The sequence below is a fragment of the Bubalus kerabau genome, chromosome 3, assembly GCF_029407905.1.
Source record: "Bubalus kerabau isolate K-KA32 ecotype Philippines breed swamp buffalo chromosome 3, PCC_UOA_SB_1v2, whole genome shotgun sequence".
NCBI classification, from domain to species: domain Eukaryota; kingdom Metazoa; phylum Chordata; class Mammalia; order Artiodactyla; family Bovidae; genus Bubalus; species Bubalus kerabau.
The window spans coordinates 174501549-174520316 of NC_073626.1; the positions used below are offsets into that span (position 1 = coordinate 174501549).

The 18768-nt window shown below is 50.0% G+C and overlaps 1 protein-coding gene across 6 annotated transcripts in view; it reads right to left on the reverse strand.

Moving 5' to 3' along the window:
* The window catches only part of ZNF362 (zinc finger protein 362), a 43064-nt gene that overhangs the window by 4289 nt on the left and 20007 nt on the right, over positions 1 to 18768 (reverse strand). For 5 of the 6 annotated variants that reach the window (XM_055573762.1, XM_055573761.1, XM_055573760.1 and 2 more), the window contains exons 2-7: positions 17841 to 17904; positions 17422 to 17668; positions 13735 to 14056; positions 12845 to 13069; positions 1016 to 1094; positions 756 to 914 (exon numbers count right to left, since the gene is read on the reverse strand). In XM_055573762.1, coding sequence (XP_055429737.1) covers positions 756 to 914; positions 1016 to 1094; positions 12845 to 13069; positions 13735 to 14056; positions 17422 to 17668; positions 17841 to 17903 — 1095 coding nt within the window. In that variant the 5' untranslated portion in view covers position 17904. Of the gene's footprint in view, positions 1 to 755; positions 915 to 1015; positions 1095 to 12844; positions 13070 to 13734; positions 14057 to 15599; positions 15626 to 16945; positions 17325 to 17421; positions 17669 to 17840; positions 17905 to 18768 lie in introns of those variants that run through there. The other variant, XM_055573766.1, reaches the window with a different exon arrangement.

Below are 18768 nucleotides of genomic sequence, written 5' to 3' on the forward strand. Positions count from 1 at the left end.
GTCCGTCTCCAGCAGTAGACTCTTAACCTGCCTGGGGGCAGAGAATATGTCTGTTTGATTCATCCTGATTCCCAAGGGCTTGGCACAAGTGTTCAGTAAACACTGAGTAAATAAATAACTGTGTTAGCTGAGGTCTATCAGGCGCTGACTCTGCCAGTCAACAGTCCTATGAGTTAACAACTATTAGCTCCTCCATCTTACAGATGAGGAAACTGAGGCTTGGGGATCACTGGGTACATGTGGGGGTTAACCAGAATATCTGATTAGGCTGAAGGACACACATGAGTGACTCACCTGGACTCCCTCCCCTGGGTCTGAAAGGCCCTTGTTTAGGGAAATCCCCACCGGAGGACAGGGGATTGGCACCTTTCTGGCCCTGTTTGGACCTTTCCTGGTAGATCACCTTTCCAGGGCCAGGTCAGTATGCCCCCTTGTGGCCATGATAGGGGTTGCAGCTTCCCCAGTGGGGAAAAGGCCCCTTCCTTCCCTGGCCCTGGGAAGCAGGGTGACAGGCCCCCCTCCACCACTGCCTGGAGGAAACCACGCCTCTGGCACCCAGGCTAAAAGGCTGCCTGAGAGGAGCTTAGCCTGAGGCAGCCAAAAACAGAATGGGGAAGTGGATGGCCCAGCTCTGACATTCACTGTGATCTTACCCTCTTCCAGGGCCTCAGTTTCCTCATCTGGAAAATGGGAGCATCAGTACAGGTCTGAGGGGGCTGGGGTGAGGGAGAGGCTCCCAGGGGCCCGGCACTCACCGAGGTGTAGGCCCGCCCACACATGCTGCAGCAGTAGGCCTTGGCGTGCTTGATGGCGTGGGCCGAGAGGTGGATCTGCAGGGAGGCAGAGTCCGAGTAGGCCCGGTAGCAGTTGGGACACTTGTAGGGCTTGTCCTTGTTGTGCTGGCGCTGGTGAGACTGTGGGGAGCACAGCGAGGGTCAGGAGGCAGCTGGGCTCCCCTGGAGGGGGTGCAGGGAGCCGTACACCTAGCAGGCGGGGTGGGCAGGCAGGCACTCACCTGGAGGTTGGAGAGCTGAGTGAAAGCCTTTTCGCAGCCAGGATGTGGGCACTTGTAGGGTCTGTCGCCTGTGTGGATTCTGCAATGGGGAGCCCAGTGAGGTGGAGTCCCTGGCAGGTCCCCCAGGCCAGCTCCAGCCCCCAAGCCCTTGGCTGGCCTGCCCCACACCTCTGGCCCCCCAGCCTCCCAGGCTCCCTGCTCCACACACTTTCCCCTGACCCCGAGTGAGCCCCAGACAAGAGCTGGGACTTCAAAGGCCAGCCCTGTCCTTTCTTCTCCAGCCTCCCACTGCTGGTCTGTGACCAGAGCCTCCAGGCTCCTCACAGGGCCCCACTAAACCCAGCCCTCCACTAGCACCCACTCAGGCCTCGCAATCACTGTGGTGGGCTTACTTTGACTGCATTCTGCCCCTCTTCTAAAAAAGTCACCTGCAGACCAACCCACTGAAAAGAACAGATTCACAGCTTTGCCAGGACCTTTCCTGCCTGCCTGCTTCTCTCAGGAGACAACTCCCCAATTGGCCCCCAGTTTCTATGTCCTGCCCACCCCCACCCCCACCCCCAATGTGGCTATCTGGTCACCCCAGCTACTGAGAGACTTCAGGGCAGGGTGGCCCTGAAGGTCAGCCCCTCTGTGTCCTTCCTGTGAGCCCCTTTTTGTTCTCATCCTGGCTCCACCATTTACTAGCCGGGTGACCGTGGTCAAATCACTGAGCCTCAGTTTCCTCATCTGCAAAATGGGTATAAAAATGCAGTCGTCCACCTCACTAGGTAGGCTTTGTGAAGATTACATTAGATAATATGCAAAGGGGCTTAGCCAAATATTAGCACAAAGTCAGCACTCCATCACCACTTACCATTATTATTATTATTCATTCAACAATGACTATGGCGGGCACCTGTGTGCCAGGAACCACCCTGGGTGCTCAGAACATATAAGTGAACAAAAGACAAACTCACTGCCTTGTGGAAACAAACAAGCAAGCACGAAATAAGTAAGTAAATCATGTGTAGAAGGTAATAAGTGCTCTGAGAAGAAAGCGGATGAGAGGGGTCATGTCGGGGTGTAATCTTAAATAGGGTGGTGGGGGTCCTCACTGAGGAGACTTGGGAGCAGTGACTTCAGGGCTGTGGCTGTGCTTTCTGATGGCTGTACGTGCACTCGCCCAGCAGCCAGGTGAGGATGGAGGGGGACTGGGATCTAGTGCAAAATGGGCTCAGGAGCGCTGCGCACACACAGGGACGGGAGGCCCTCCCTGCTCTCCTAGGCTTGTCTTCAGTCATCTGCTCCGCAAATCCTGTGCCAAGCAGGTGGGCAATGAAATGCAGGCTAGACATGGACCTCTTTTGCCTAAGTTGCCAACAAGCATTAGATGAGAGGGGGAAATCCAGCTCTGACCATGTGGTCCACCTCCTTCCCAAAAGCCCCAACCCCCCTGGTTTACTCTGCCCATCAACAGATTCATCAAACAACTAAGGTCCCTCTGGCCAGGCCCTGTGCTGACCAGGCTGGAATAAGGAACACTCCCTGCCATCAGTGAGCCCATGACCTTGACTGCCCACTATGAATACTGACAGTCCAGATTCCCTAGAGTACCAGTCAGGGCCCTTCACCTGTGGTCAGCCTCACCTCTCTGCTCCTGCACCCTGCATCCTGGTAGGAGGACCATTTCTCATCTGCAACCATGTCTGATGGATGCTTCTGCTCACCACCCCTGTGCCCTGGCTGCATCCTCAGCACATGACCGCCCCCTCCTCTGTTTTCTCTACTAGATGGGGAGCCCCAAGGGCAGGGACAGCACATCTCAGGCTGCATGGAGACAGGCCAGGTGGAGCTGGGCTGCAGTTCTGAGGACCTCTGTTCTACCTGCACATTTAGGGGTGTCACATGTTTGGGGACATCATCCCAGGCAGCTGCACCCCATCTCTACAATGGGAGCACCTTAACGGTCACCTGGACCAGTTGCACCTGCTGCCAGAAACCTTCCATTTCATCCTATCCTTGTCCCCTCCAGGGCTTGGAACTTGGTCAGCTAAGGGTCAGATGGCAGAGGGGACCAAGGCACCCCAGGATGTATGCTGATTTAGTTTTAAACCCCACAATGCCCACCCCAAAGTCCTTGCCTTGTTGGGGGCCGGCGTGAGGCACTCCGCCCATGGCAAAGGTCATGAGGAAGGAGGCTTGACATACGCAAAGGCGGGATCGAGCCTCAGGAGTCCCCCTGGAAATCCTCAAGCATCTACCCCCATAACCAGAGCCTGCCTACTTTACTACTTTGTGCTCTCACCTACACCTCTGGCTTTACGGGGGGCTGTCCCCCACCACCTCTTTCGGAGAAGGAGTTAACTTAGAGCTCCAGTTAATAATAATTCCTGGGCGTGATAGGAGTGTTTTAACCTACAAACTCCTCTGAAGGTTCTCTAGCCTGCCTGACAGGCTTGTCCGGCCACATGTGATTGCTCACAGCCTCCCAACCGTGAGAGGCACGAGATGCTTTAAACCTTCTAAAAACAGGTTCCTTAGAAAAGTTAGAAAATTATTAGTATAAGTATAATGGGCTGATTAGAAATCATATTGGTGAAGGGTTTTTCATTTGTTGAGCCAATGTTTACTGCTAAGTCTCCACATCCCCTGCCCTCATACACATTAATGAATATATAGAAGAAATAAGTATTAACCTTTGATATAAATCACGTTAGACCTTAGGCTAAGTAAATTCTTTCCTTAACTAAAACCCACTACACCCTCACCCTATAGGAATGTAACTTTATTTGGGTGGCGTCTGTTTTAAGAATAATCACCCCTGGAGAAATAAGTGTCCTGGTTGACTGACCGCTGTCACAAGGAGAGGGTCGTAAATTGTCAGCAGGCCCCCTGGCCAGAAGATGATGTAACACCCCTAAGACCTCTGTATACATTTGTATGAAGCACCTGACTTTGATAAAAGTCAGGACTGCTGACCCCGCGTGACTTTTGCATAACATCTCAGTGTATAAAAGTAGACCATGGAAAATAAAGAATTGGGATCAGTTCCTCGAAAGACTGGTCTCCCCATGTCTCTCTCTCTCTCACTCTGGTTGAGTCTCCATCTGGAGCGCGGAACCCACCATGCTTACTAATTATGCCTGGGCTTCTAAGATCCGACCGGGGAGGCCTCAGTGTCTCCTCTCCTTCGGGAGAACGGAAGGACGCCTGCGGCCTACGTAAGTGGTGCAAGCTTCTTGTCTTGAAGTTTTATTGGTCCCCCGCGTAAACCAAGCTACTCAGCCTCTTTTCTCCACTGAATTTTCCTACTGAGCTATCCTTATTCTATTCCTTAATTAACGTTTAATTAAGCAGTTGTTTCCTGACCCTCGCCTATGCCGTCTCTCCTTCGAATACCCTGGATCAGCTGGGGCTGGACCCCGGCATTGCCTCCCACTGCTGCCCAGGTCATGCCTCTTCCCCGCCCCAAGGCTCCAGCCCGGCCGCCTCCCCTCCACCCCACCCTGAACATTTCAGGTCCCTTCCTACCTTCGTCTTGTATCCAGACTGCTCCTCTTCTAGACACACTCTCCCCCCAGCTCATACCTGGCTAGAACCTAGACTCCAGGTCCCAGTATAAAAGCCCCTTGATCGGGGAAGCTTTTCCTGATGCCCCAGACTAGGCCTGGCCCCTGCACCTACCCCTGAGCAGAAGTCTGTGTGTGGGCACGTGCTTTGTCAATGTCTAGTCGCTGACACTGGCTGCCTCCCGCCTTGAGAGCAAGAACACTCTTGGTCCCTTCACCACCATCATCCCAGGGCCTGGCACAGGCTCCTCAGAGAGGACTTGAAACACAGGAAGGTGAGTTCTTTCCTCCTGAAGTCAGTCACTGACAGCAGTACTACGCTTCACATCATCACCACCACCTACTCCTCCGGGTATTTCGTAAGTGTTTGTTGACTGACTGACTGACGGTTCTCCAGGGATACCAGGTCCTTGCTTTGGACCTTGCTCCTCTGGCCTCCACCCCGAGTGCCCCAGCTGCCCAGCCTCCTTCCTAGACTCTCAGTCGCAGCCTCTCCTCTCCCGACCTCCACCAGAGCAGCAGTGTGGGATCTGACCTTGTCACAGCCCTGCTTCACACCCCCTACATTACCCCCTTTTCTGGGACAGAATCCAAATCCCCAGCCCCCCACCAGCCTCTGAGCCTTTGCTCATGCCGTTCCCCTAGTTGGGAACACCATTCCCATCTCTCACTAGAAAGGGCTATGGACCCTTCCACACCCAACCCAGATGATCCTCCCCAACCTCCATCACATATTTCCTGCTTTCATGGGATTTTTCACATCCATCGGCCTCCCAGGTCGTGGTAGGAGTTCCTTTGGCCCAGAGCCTGGCTCTGGCCACTGATCTCTCATTATGCATGGCACTCAGCACTGGGCTGGCTCAGAAGGGCTTCAGGGAGCCACAGTTCCCCTGATAACTGGCCCCCAAGTTCTTCAGCCTCTGAAATTCAAGTCAGGGCCATGTCCTCAATTCCAAAATGAGTCATCTCTTTGTAGGGCATCTTCCCACTAGGGGAGCACCTGGCCCCGACTCCCAACATCTGTAGTGATGGGGGGGGAGCGCACCACCGACTCCAGGCATGGGCAGTGCAGGGAGGCAGAGCTGAAATCAGTGCCTCTGGGCTGCTCCTTCATCCCACTAACTGCCCCAAGCTCACCCTGGCATCCAGAAGACTCGCCTTGCTCTCCTGCCTGGACCTCGCCCCACCTTCTTCTGCAGCCTGACTTCCCAACCCCACGCCCCTCCACGCACCCCCACCAAGCCACAGGCTGCTCCTTGGCACTCTGGCTCACATCTCACTTCTGCCTCCTCTTAGCGGGCTGGCCTTGGGCAAGCGACTTTGCCTCCCTGAGCTCCAGTTTCCTCACCTCTAAAATGGGGATAACAGTAAGGATTGTAGGGACTTTCTCGGTGGTCCAGTGGTTAAGAATCTGCCTTTCAATGCAAGGGATTCAGGTTCAATCCCTGGTCTGCAAACTAAGATCCCACGAGGCAACTAAGCCCACGTGCCACAGCTCCTGAGCCTGTGCTGCTGCTGCTGCCAAGTCGCTTCAGTCGTGTCCGACTCTGTGCGACCCCATAGACGGCAGCCCACCAGGCTCCCCTGTCCCTGGAATTCTCCAGGCAAGAACACTGGAGTGGGGTTCCATTTCCTTCTCCAATGCATGAAAGTGAAAAGTGAAAGTGAAGTCACCTGTGCTCCCCACGAAAGATCCCACGTGCCGCAACTAAGACGACGCACCCCAAAATATTTTAAAATATGGATTGTTAAGGACTGTAACTTACAGAAAGAGCGTTCCTAAGACATTTTCACAATGTTAGCTTTTCATACACTCATGTCTCTTTTAAGATAATTTATGAAAAACAAAGGGGGAATTTATTCTGTTTAAATAGAATTATCGAGAAATCATTAGTTACCATTTATCCTCTATCCTCCAGGTAAGAAACGGCATGTTACATTGAGTGGCTTAGTCCCACTGTGTTTTGTAACTAAAACCATGATAGACACAGTAAAAATGGACCTTCCTTGAGATGGTTCTCTCTGTGGCACTTTTCAGATTCATTGTCTCTTATTGAGAAACAGGTTCATGCTGTGTAAGGACTTTATGGATACCCTGTATGTATACAAAGTAGGTATAAGGCGTACCTCGCGTGCCTTACGCGGGAGCGGACGCTTGGAAGCCCTCTGACAAGGAGCGGTTGCTGCTAGGATGTCACTGTCATCGCGCTTGAGAAACCGACCCTGCCGCAATTAGCATCACACACGCACACATCACAAAGCCAGGAGGAGGCAAACAGGCACAGCCCACTCCGCAGCCTGAATGAACAGGCACAGCCAGGCTCACTCTGTCTAGCAGGTGTTCCCCAAACAGGTAAAAACACCGAGCCCTTTCTCAGACCTCACAAACTAACTCCCTCACGAGGGCTAGTTTATGAGGACTAACCCCCTCATAAAACAAGGTTACCCCTGACTTCTGCGTCATGGCATCTACAGCTGTGTTACCTACAGATGTGTTACCTCATCTACAGAAACACAAGACATCTGCTGTATCTCTACCATGAATAGACTCACTACAAATTCCTGTTCATTTTCTCCTTAAAGACACGTGGTATTTATAACCTACAGGGCTCACCCTTCTGAAGTCTGGATTTCTGCGAACACGTTGCGAGTCACCATTCTCATCTTGTGCCTTCCTTTCACAGATGGAGGTCCCACCCAGACGCTCCAGAGCTGCCAGGCCACTCAAACTACACGAGCCCCCACATGCTTCCAGGCACCTCTCTCTCTCAACTCCCAGGGGGATCCTGCTCAACCTGCTTCTAGCTCCACTTTTATTACTTGACCGGGGCTGGTTCTGTTTTGACATGACCTTCTTTTATCCCCTTTATTGCTGGCACAATGTTGGGAAGATGGATTTGATTATATGCCTTGACCGTCTGGTTCTCAATCCAGGGGCAAAAAACAGGAGTCTCTGTGGAATAGTGGAAAACAAGAAACCTGGAATCTGGTTGCTTCTTTATGTTTGGCTTTTTTGGGTTTGTTTATCTAAAGGATTCTGGGACTTGCGGGCACTGGGGACACCCACCTCTTTGTCACTGAGTTAGGACACATTGGTTTAATTATATACACCACTGCGTAATGACTAATAATTTGTCCTAAATGTTGATAGGACCCTCTTATGTTGCTTGTTTACTTTCCAACCACTATGAACTCAAGTCACTCGGGAAAAAAGAGAGAAGGAAATAAAAACTGTGCCCTCAAGAGCACAGAGCAATCCCTGAACTAGGAACATTCTGACAAAACACTCTCCCCTCAAGGGCCTGTGAATTTTTTGTTTGGTCACGGCCTTAAATAATATTTTCAAACAAACAGCTATTTCTGAAAACACTAGGATTCTAATTATCACTTGCTACTGGGTTTATTTCCTACCAGACTGACGCTCCGACTCTGCCTCCTCTGCCAGCTTTCTCAAATCCAGGCCCCCAATTCAGAATAATAAATTATCAAGGTATCTTTTACACCCAGATGCTCTTGGGAGTTTCCAGCTGGCCACTGGGCAACACCAAAGATTTGCTCCCCAGCTTTACAAATGCTCCCAATGAGGGCACGTTTTGTACTCTTCTCATTTTATTAATTAGCCAAACACTAGAGTACCCGCGGTCTATGAAGTTTCTAGCATAAGAAAGTTGGCAAATCAAAAGAAAAGAAGCTCAATCTCCCTGAGTTAATTTTATGTGTGTATATGTAATTACACATAATTTATATAAATATAATATATAGTAATATAATATGTAATATATAATTCCATGTAATATAAATATATATATTTGTGTACTTTTTAAGATGGAGGAAAAAAACACAACAATTTATTTTCATGTACAGAGAGACCAGCACTAGAAGTATCCACAGAGAAATGTCTTTGAAAAGATTTTTCTCCTAGATTTAACTACTTATTGGTGCCAGTCATAACACATGCTTTGACAGTGACCCCAACCTTTTCGGCACAGTGACCAGTTTTGCAGAAGACACTTTCTTCACAGAGGGGCAGGGCGGAAGTCTCAGTATGATTCAACCCGATATATTTACTGTGCACTAGATTTCTATGATTATCACATAATACATAATAAAATGATATATGGTGCATAATATATATGATGACATATAATGAAATAATTATTCAACTCACCGTTATGCGGAATCAGGTCATCAGGCATTAGATTCCCATAAGGTGCACACAGACTAGACCCCTTACATGCACAGTTCACAGCAGAGCTCCAACTTCTTTAAGAATCTACTGCTGCCACTGATCTGACAGGAGGTGGAGCTCAGGTGGCAACGCAAGTGATGGGGAGTGACTGTAAATACAGGTGAAGCTTTGCTCGCTTGCTCACTGCTCGCCTCCTGCGATGCAGCCCAGTTCCTAACAGGCCATGGGCTGCTATCGGTCCATGGCCTGAGGGCTGGGGGCCGATGTTTTATAAGATCAATTAAAAGATCATGATGATGACTCAGTGCCTTTGCTGCCTATAATATGCTCTGTGGGAATGTGAACTGGTACAACCATGATGGACAACAGCAAAGAGGTTCCTTAAAAAACTAAAAATAGAGCTACCAGATGACCCTGCAATCCCACGCCTGGGCATATATCTGGAGAAAACATGATCCAAAAGGATCCATGCACCCCGATGTTCACTGCAGCACTGTTTACAACAGCCAAGACCTGGAAGCCACCTAGATGTCCACTGACAGATGAATGGATAAAGAAGTTGTGGTACATATACACAATGCAATATTACTCAGCCATTAAAAAGAATGAAATAATGCCATCTGCAGCAACATGGATGGATGCAGAGATTGTCATACTGAGTGAACTAAAGTCAGACAGAGAAGGAGAAATATCGTATGGCATCCCTTATATGTGGAATCTACAAGGAAATGAGAAAAATGAACTTACTTAAAAATAGGATAAGGCTCACACTTAAGAGAATGAACTTACGGTTGTCAGTGGGAAGAATGGGGGGAAGGGATAGTTAGGGGGTTTGGGATAGACATGTGCACACTGCTACATTTAAAATGGATAACCAACAAGGACCTACTGTATAGCACAGGGCACTGTGCTCAATGTCATGTGGCAGCCTGGATGGCAGGGGAGTTTGGGGGAGAATAGATACATGTATATGCATGGCTGAGTCCCTTCCCTGTTTAACTGAAACTATCACAACACTGGTGATCGGCTATACCCCAAGACAAAGTAAAAAGTTTTAAAAAATTTGCTCTGAATCTGAACAACTGATTATACATCACACCTGAACAGAGGACCCCACTTTCCTCCACTCTGATTTTGTTGAGTATATGATAAACAGACCAGAGTCATTCAATCTTGGCAACACATCTGGCTCTCTGCCTCACACTTGCGTAAAGCCCTGCGCTTCAGGTCAGAGCTTGAGTCTTCTAAAAGAAATATCAGGAGCGCATGGCCTCAGGAGAGGACTGGACCAGTGCACTGGCTCTTTACACTTTGGGAAGAGACCCAGGGCACAGGCTTCCAAGATGCCCCATCACCATGACCTACACTGCCTGAGGCCAAGGCAGCCAGGATCCAAGTCCTTAGTCCAGAAGGAGATAACTTCGCAAAGCAGACTAACTCCCCAAGATCAGGGAACAGGAATTACGATCTGGGACTGGTAAAAGTGATTTAATTGCAGTTAATATTCTATCTTCTAACAGAAATAGCTGCTAACTCACGTCCGACTCTTGTGACTCCGTGGACTGTAGCCCGCCAGGCTCCTCTGTCCATGGGATTTCCCAGGCAAGAGTACTGGAGTGGGTTGCCATGTCCTCCTCCAAGGGATCTTCCTGACCCACGGGTCAAGCCCGGGTCACCTGCACTGCAGGCAGATTGTTTACCAACTGAGCCATCACCAATATACGAGAAATCCCCCTTTTCTTTCCTTTGATCTACCACTATTATTCAGTTTAGGAGGCTATATTTGAACAAACTGGACTAGAATATTTCTTAAATGGTTCCTTGCTCCAGTTAGTCCTGCAGAATCGCAGAGGGTAGGGTGCAGGGGGACTATACAAATTTAACATAAACTGATGAAATATCAAGGAAATTTAAAAATGATAGTTCTATTAAAAAGACATGTAATTGGCCATGTCTGCAAATCTACCCAGAACGATTGCTAAAAAATACTCAAAGTGCCTTTACTGAGACTTGTCCTTCGTAGAACCATTCGTTTCTCTAAACAGGTTCACTGAGAATCTGTCCTCCTTCCTAATGGGATATAATTGGGTAAATCAAATTTGTAACCATGACCATGCCAGAAATGTCACATTTGAAGACAAATTTCATTGAATTAGGCATGGCAGCGTGATAGCAAGAAACAAGGCCTGTACTTCATAAGTGGGAATACAGCCTCCACAGGCTTCCAGGAAACCAGACTGAATCTATTCCATGGCTTGTGGAATCCTTGCCTTTAAGGTTATGAGCAAAGTCATTCCTGCCAGCCCAGAAACACTGACCAACGAGGGATTCTCCAAACAGATGGTAACTTTCCCATTACAGGTTGTATAGGCACAACCTGAACAAGAGGTGAAATCTGATGGGTCTAGGTTCCTAATCTTACATAGGAACTTAGATAGATCTTTGATTAGATAACACGGTAAGAAAAATCTTTTCACACATACACAGATTAAAATTATAGCCCGGGGATTTAAAAAATCTCCTGACAGAAGTTACCTTTCAAACCTTGGGGGTCACATGCTCTCATTTTAATAACCAAACAAGCAGAGGGACTTTGTTTACTGATCAGCACTTCACTGGGCTTTCCAGGTGGTGTTAGTGATAAAGAACCTGCCTACCAATGCAGGAGACATTAAGAGATGCAGGGTCCAGATCCCTGGGATCTCGTCCAGATCCCTGGGTCAGAAAGATCCTCTGGAGGAGGGCATGGCATGGACAGAGGTAGCTACAGTCCATAGCGCTGCAGAGACTCCAACGCAACTGCAGCAACTTAGCACGCGTGCATGCATATCCATAAAGCTAGCCAAACTTCAAAAAATAAAGTCATGACAAAATCAGAACGTTTCTGAAACTAATCTATGTGGTCAAATCCATGCCTTAGGAGGCATGGGGATGAGAAAAGCAGACTGATGCCATCTTGAGGTCATCCTGTTATTTGTTCCTTACCATCAAACCTACTCATCATGCCTCAAAGTCCGAGAAACAGACCTAACATCTTGCACTCCGGGACAAAGCATACAAAGACAATGGACAGAGATGGATAAATTACAACAACAAAACCAAACCTCAGGTCCCTCTGTCTAGTCTTAGTGCCCAAAAGACAGAAACCCCTGAGCACTTTCTGTGAGTTATGAATTCTGCAGCAGAAACTATTTTATCCTGACTTTCGCAATGCTGATATTGGCAGACAGCCGTGCTTATAGATACAAGAACCATCATGCGAGAAAACTGCTGGGCTTCTTTCCCTCTGAAGAGATGAACTGTAATTTGGTAACCTTTAGTTTATTTCTTTAAATACTATGGTGTTTTTATTTGGCGAGCCAGTCTGATGCCTGTACTCCCCTGCAAAAACTTTTTTCCCTTAACACATGTCTATCTCTGAATCTCCCTTTCACATATTCGACTAGACTGCACACCCTAAGAGGGCAGGAATCTGTCTCTGTTTTGTTCACTGCACCGAGGGGCATGCCTGCACATGGTGGGGGCTGTGTAAATATTCATTAAAGGGATGAATCACATGCCCTGGAAAAGTCAGTTCTATTTATTCCACAAATATTAAATAAGTGCTTCAATGCTTATTATGTGCCACCCACTAGGGATGTGGAAATGGAGGAGACTGGGCCCTCACCTTCAAGAATCCTCAATATATTGGGGGTGGTGGGTAAATAACCAGGCAAGTCGAAGACAGTCTACCACTGCTTGGATGGGGAAGCCCAGGGGCTATGGAACCAGCACAGGGGGCCAGGGAGGGCTTCCTGGAGGAGGCTTTACTGAGAGATGGATAAGAGAGGGCCAGAAAAACAAGGGAAAGGAGGGGGATGGTGCATCAGGTAAAGGACACAGCACATGCAAAGACCTACAGATGACAAATGGTGGGCAGGGCAAGTAGTAAGAGCTGAGGCCAGGGAGGACCAAAGAGGCTGTATCACAAAAGGGCTTGTATGCCAAGCAAAGGAGTCTGGGGAAGGCACCTAGAGAAGGGCCTTGCATCGGGCGCAGGGGCTGAGCTGAAGCCAGCTGCAGCGGGGCAGCGCCAGGCTGGCCACTCACCTGGTGTGCTGTTGGAGGTGGGAGAGCTGTCGGAAGGACTTATCACAGTAGGAGCAGTGGTAGGGCTTGACGCCTAGGTGGATGCGCAGGTGCTGGGCCAGGTAGGAGGCGTTGGCAAAGGACTTGGAGCAGTGCGGGCACTTGTGGGGCTTGGCCTCTGTGTGCGACTTGGAGTGGATCTGCATCTCGGACTTGGTGAAGAAGGTCAGCGGGCATACCTTACACCTGCAGGCAAGAGGCAGCTTCACCCTGGGAAGATCCCTCCAACCATGCCTGGAAAGCTGAGGGGAGACCCTCTCTGTCAGAGAGACCTTGCACCAGGGCCAGAGCTTTGGGAGGAGGGTCTGGGGTGGGGGGCCTACAGGCAGGCCCCCAGCCTGGACATCCTCCCAGCGAGGCACACTGACACCAGGCTGGGAAGCAGGCTTCCACCTCACCGGGAAGAGCTTCCTGCTAGGCCGTGGTTCTGGGAGAGGGGCTCCAACACTTGGTGAGTTCTCTGCCCTGGCTATAGACACTTTAGAATCATCTGGGGAGCTTTCTGAAATGGCTCATCCCAGGCCCTCCATATGCCTCCCCTTGATAAGTTAAATCAGAATTTCTGGAGGTACCGCCCTGGCACTGGCATTTCTGAAAAGCTCTCCAGATGATCCTAACATTGAGGGTTGACAATACTGCTTGAAGAGAGAAGGAAATAGACTCTCAAAATCCCAGGCTGTGGGATTTTGGGTGGGAGGTGTCAGGAGAACCCACCCCTCTGGACCACAACCTCCACGTTCAAGCCTCTGGGCCCCCCCCTTTGCAATCCCCCACTGCTAGGCTCCGGAGGCAGCCCTGAGACACCAGGTTCTGTCCCAAGCCCGCTGGACCCCTCCCACAAAGACCCCCACCTGTATGTCTTGCCCTCCTTGGCAGTCTCGCCCGAGGCCAGGATGGGGTAGGGGACTACGAGGACAGGCGGCCCCCCTGGGTTCTCCGCCTTGATCTTTTTCCGGCCGCGCTCGGACTTGGGGGGGCCAAGCAGGCCGTGGCCCTGGATTGTCTTGATGGAGTCCAGGAGGGGGGGGCTGGTGATCCCTGAGATGAGGGTGGGGGACGAGGCGATGAGGCGGCTCTGGCTCGTGGTGGTGGGTGTGGACGGGCTGCTGGTACCCGTGCCCGCGCTCGACTCCGACGTGCTCACAGCCGGGGTCCGGGAGGAGATTCCCAGACCTGTGAAGACATGGGGGTGGGGACAGGAGTGAGGGGCAGCCAGAGGTCAGGTCAGCCCCCGCCACCCAGCTGTGTGTCTCTGAGAGGTCGCCAGCTTTTCTGAGCCTCCCCTTCCCTTTGCAGAGTTTTACTCAGGGGTCAATAAATGAGAGCCGTGTAAGATTCTTTAGATATCTAAGGACTGTTGTTGTTAAGTCACTAAGTCGTGCCTGACTCTTTTGCAACCCCGTGATCTATAGCCCACCAGGCTCCTCTGTCATGGGATTTCCCAGGCAAGAATACTGGAGTGGGTTGTCATTTCCTTCTCCAGGGGATCTTTCCCACCCAGAGATGGAATCCCCTGTCTCCTGCATTGGCAAGTGGATTCTTTACCACTGAGCCACCAGGGAAGCCCATCTAAAGACCAAATGAGTCTGATTATCTATAACAGGGGCACTTTGGAAATCAGCCCAACAAAAAACAGACAAACAAAAAACTCTGAAGCACAAAGATGTTCACTACTATGTCATTTATAACAGCAAAAATCAGAGGCAACTGAAATATGCAATATTAGGAAAGGTTTCAATAAATTGTGATTAATTTTCTCTACTGAACATCAACTGCCCGATAAAAAGGAGACTGTAAAATTAAAAAAAAAAAAACATTTAAGGCACAGAAAAAGTTAAGTAGGAGATGGAGATGCACCAATATGTGATATGGTTGGTGGAATTAGGGGTAATTTTAAAACAATTTTTTTGGCTTAACTTTCTGATTCTTTGACAATGAACTTTTCTTTTTTTAAGTTCTGTATTAACAGCTATTATTTTAAAAACAAAGGGACTAGAAACATTTATAACATCAAGAAAAGTACACCAAAAAATGAAAATGATATCTATCATACAGTTAAAACTACACTTTAAAAAAAAAAAGAAACCCCAAATTTGTGCACTGGAAAAGATAATATCCAGAGTTGACACAGGCATTTGGCGTGTGTGTCATACATGCTGGAGTGTATGCTTATCAACCTTAATAATAAAGGGTGCTTTGGCAACAGCCATTAAAACTTCAAATGTACATAACTTCTGACAAAGTAATTCTAATTCTAGAAATTGCCCATAAAGAGATATTTATTTGCACATAAGCACAAAGATCTGTGTACCTGGACCTTCCATACAAAACTATGATCAGACAAAACTGGACACAGTTTGCTTATCCTCAGTAGGGACTGTGTAAAGAGATGTGGTTCATCACAAGATGAAGAACAGGGAAACCACGAAGATAAGACAGACATGCAGTGATGAGGAAAGAATGCCAAACTGTGCTGCCAGGTGAAAAAGCAGACCCTACACAGCATGAACCCACCTCTTCAAAAAATACACGCATCCAAACGACATATGTATGTACAGACAATATGTGTGTGTGTGTGAAAGCACAGGAACAGATCTGAAAAGAGACACACCAAACTATGTGTAAATTGTGCTTCTCTCTAGGGAGGGCAAAGAATTTGTTGGTAAAAGGAGATTTTTCATACGTTATCTGCTTCCATATTATTTGAATTTTTTACCTGGTGAATTCATCCATTTTTTACATCTGTGATTAAAGGATAAAATAAAATAAATACAGAGAAAACATATGAAAATGCTAACAATAGTAGGAAAAGGGTTAATTTTTTTTCTCCTTTCAGCTTGTCTGCAATTTCTAAATTTTCTATAATGACTATGAATTACCTTTATAATAAAAATGCACTGAATATGTTTATGATAAAATGGTGAGTAGGAAAAGAAATTAAAGGCATGGGTACAGCCTTACCACAAACTCAGCAAAACACACCCCCTGCACATTAAATAACAAACAAAAACGATGGAAAAAGAAGGAAATGGACTAAAGACTCTCTAAGCTGCTGGGTTACAAGCTGGGGATTATAAGTGATTTTTTTTTTCTCGGTTTCTCTTTTTTTCCAAATTTCCCTTAATATGCTTATATTACTTTTTTAATATTACTTTTATAATGAAAAAATAAATTTAATAAGGTCATAATAAGGAGGGAATGTGCAGAGGGTGGCTGGAGGAGGCCTGGATAGGGAGGCTCATGGGGCCCCAAGATTCTTGAGCATCTCTGAGAGGGAGGCAGGAGACGCGTCTGGCTGGTGGCAGGGGCCAGCTAGAGGAGGAACAATGGCCCAGTTGCAGTGGCCACCGGGAAAAGCCTGTCCAGCAGGCTGAGGTGGGCACCATGTAGCCCAGCCCCATAATATTGCCTAGGATGTCTTTCCAGCCCGCAGCCTCAATCTATCCAGGACTGGGCTCACAGTCAGTCCCCTACCCCGTTCCTCCTATGATTCCATCTCACTGGCAATGCCTGGGTGTCCCCGGTGCCCACCCTCCCACTCCTCACTCCTTCATCCAGCCCAGCACCCATCCCTGTGGGCTCTTCCTTCTCAGCATCCCTCAGTTCTTTTCCCTTCTCTCCATCCTCTCTGCCGCTGCCTGGCCGAAGCCACCACCCTCTCCTGCAGCTCTCCCTGCCTCCATGCCAGTCTCTCACCAAGCCAAGTCTCCACCTCACAGCCAGAGACCTAGCTTTCTAACCTCACCTACTTCCACGGGCTCCCACTGCCTGAAGGTAAAAATCCAAACTGCCCAGGTGGCCCACGGGGTCCTTCACAATCTGGTGCCTCAGCAGAGCCCTGGCAGAGCAACAGGGTTCATGCCTGGGCTCTGGAACCACACTGCCTGTCTTGGCCGCTTACTGGCTGTGAAACTGGGCCGCAGTTCACTCATCTGCTGAATGGAGACGTTAGGGTGAACCACAGGAAGCTGCTGTTTTTTGTACTTCAGCCTGTAAAAGGCAGCCACCTCACCGAACGGGCGGGGAGTGATAACACGGACACCGATGAACACAGATGCTCACCTGGAGTTAGCTGCCACGTGATGGTGATGAGTTTCATCACCCTTTGACCTTCGCCACCTGGACGCTGTCCTACTCTTGCTTTCGACACACATCCTCGCTTTGCACGTGCTGCTCTATTTTCCCTCGTCAACCACCAACTCTTCCTCACATGATGACCCACCCAAGGAAGTCTTCCCTCACCCTTCAATCCCCCACACAAGTCTGGTCAGGGTTCTCCTCTAGATTCCTGAAATTCGCTGGAATTGGCTTCCTTGAAATTCCTGACTTGGCTTCCTTGACGGGCAAGCAACCCAACCTAGGCCCCCTCCGGCTGGCTTGCTGAAGCAGGTCAACAGGTTACAGGATGGCAAGGCTGGAAGCTCCACCCCCGCCCCAGGTCCTGCTTGCCCCGCCCCGCTGCGGGAGACATGGCCACGCCCCTCCCCGGTAGTCCCCGCCCCGTCTTCGCCAGCCCCGCCCACCCGGCCCCTCTGTACCTGTGACCGTGCTGGTGGCCGGCCGCGCGTGCAGCGCCACGTCGGGCTGCGGCACGGCCTGCGGGTGCAGGCCCGGCACCTGCTGCAGCTTCGGCAGCGACATGACCGCTTGGCTGCTCTCGGCCGGCGCCGGTGGCACGAGCAGCGGCTGCTGCGACGAGGCCGATGTAGGCGGCAGGTGAGGCGGTCGGATCTTCTCCGCCATCAGCTGCTCCTTGATCTTGTTAATCAGGACCAGGTTGTCCAGCTGCAGGAGGGAGCAGAGAGGGTCTGAGAGGGCTTGGGCCGTACCCGGCCCCGGCCCCGGCCGCCTGGCCACCCTTGAACCCCTCGTCCCGCAGGCAGCAGCCAAAGCCCGGCCCAAACCCAAGCCGCTCAGAGAAGGGGAGGGCGGCAGGAGGGAAGACGCTCCGTCTTACCTGGCTAGGCATGGTGGGAGGAGGGGGCCAGAAGTAGGGGTTGTTAAATCGAGGCTCGGCCATCCTGCGGGGAAAGAGCGACTGTCACAGGGAAGAGGGCCCTCCCCATCGGCCAAGGGTGAGCTCCCATCAGCTATGCCCGCTCAAGTCTGGGCCAGTGTCTGGGATCCCTGTCCCCGTGGGACCCTCACCCCACAGCAGAGCAGGACTTCCACCAGGCCCAGAGAACCACACCTCCAGTCTGAAGCTCTGGAATTCAGCGTTTCCCACAGTGGGCCCCAGAGAGCAAGGTCCTATCCCGAACAGAGCACCCTCCAGCCCAAATCACCCCTCCCAAATCACCCTGATGCCAGTGGACTAATCCCTGTCCCCCCACAGAGACCCTAGGCTGCAGAGCCAACCCCATGGATTAGACACACAAGTCTGCTGCCCAGGGACAAACTGAGGAGTCCTGGGGTGACCTTGTCAATGGCCGCAGAGCAGAGGCAACCGCCCCTCCCTGATCCCTGCCCTTCTGACCCACAGAACACAGCGGGCAACTTGGGTCACCAGGTAACTGCCTCTGTGTGTGAAGGGCAATTTGGCAGGATGATTTATGGGGACTCAAATGGTTACAGTATTGCCCTTTGACCCAGGGAATTGTACCTCTGGAAAGTTCTCCTCAAGAAACAAGCATGGCCAGGTACAACATTCTGCTTATAAGGATGTGTCAGAACACTGTACTTAAGAGGGGAATGAAGAGGCTTGAGGCTTGGGACCCTTCAGTAGAAGAATGTGACCATTTGTCTGGTGGCCCTCACCTCTGGCAAGTTCCTGTGCAGTGAGAAGGGCTTTGCAACCAGGACACTATGAAGGGTGGGCCTTCAGAGTTATCTTTGTCTTCCAGAGGATTCACGTCTTCCTGTGGCCCTACAGTAAGTCAAGAAGT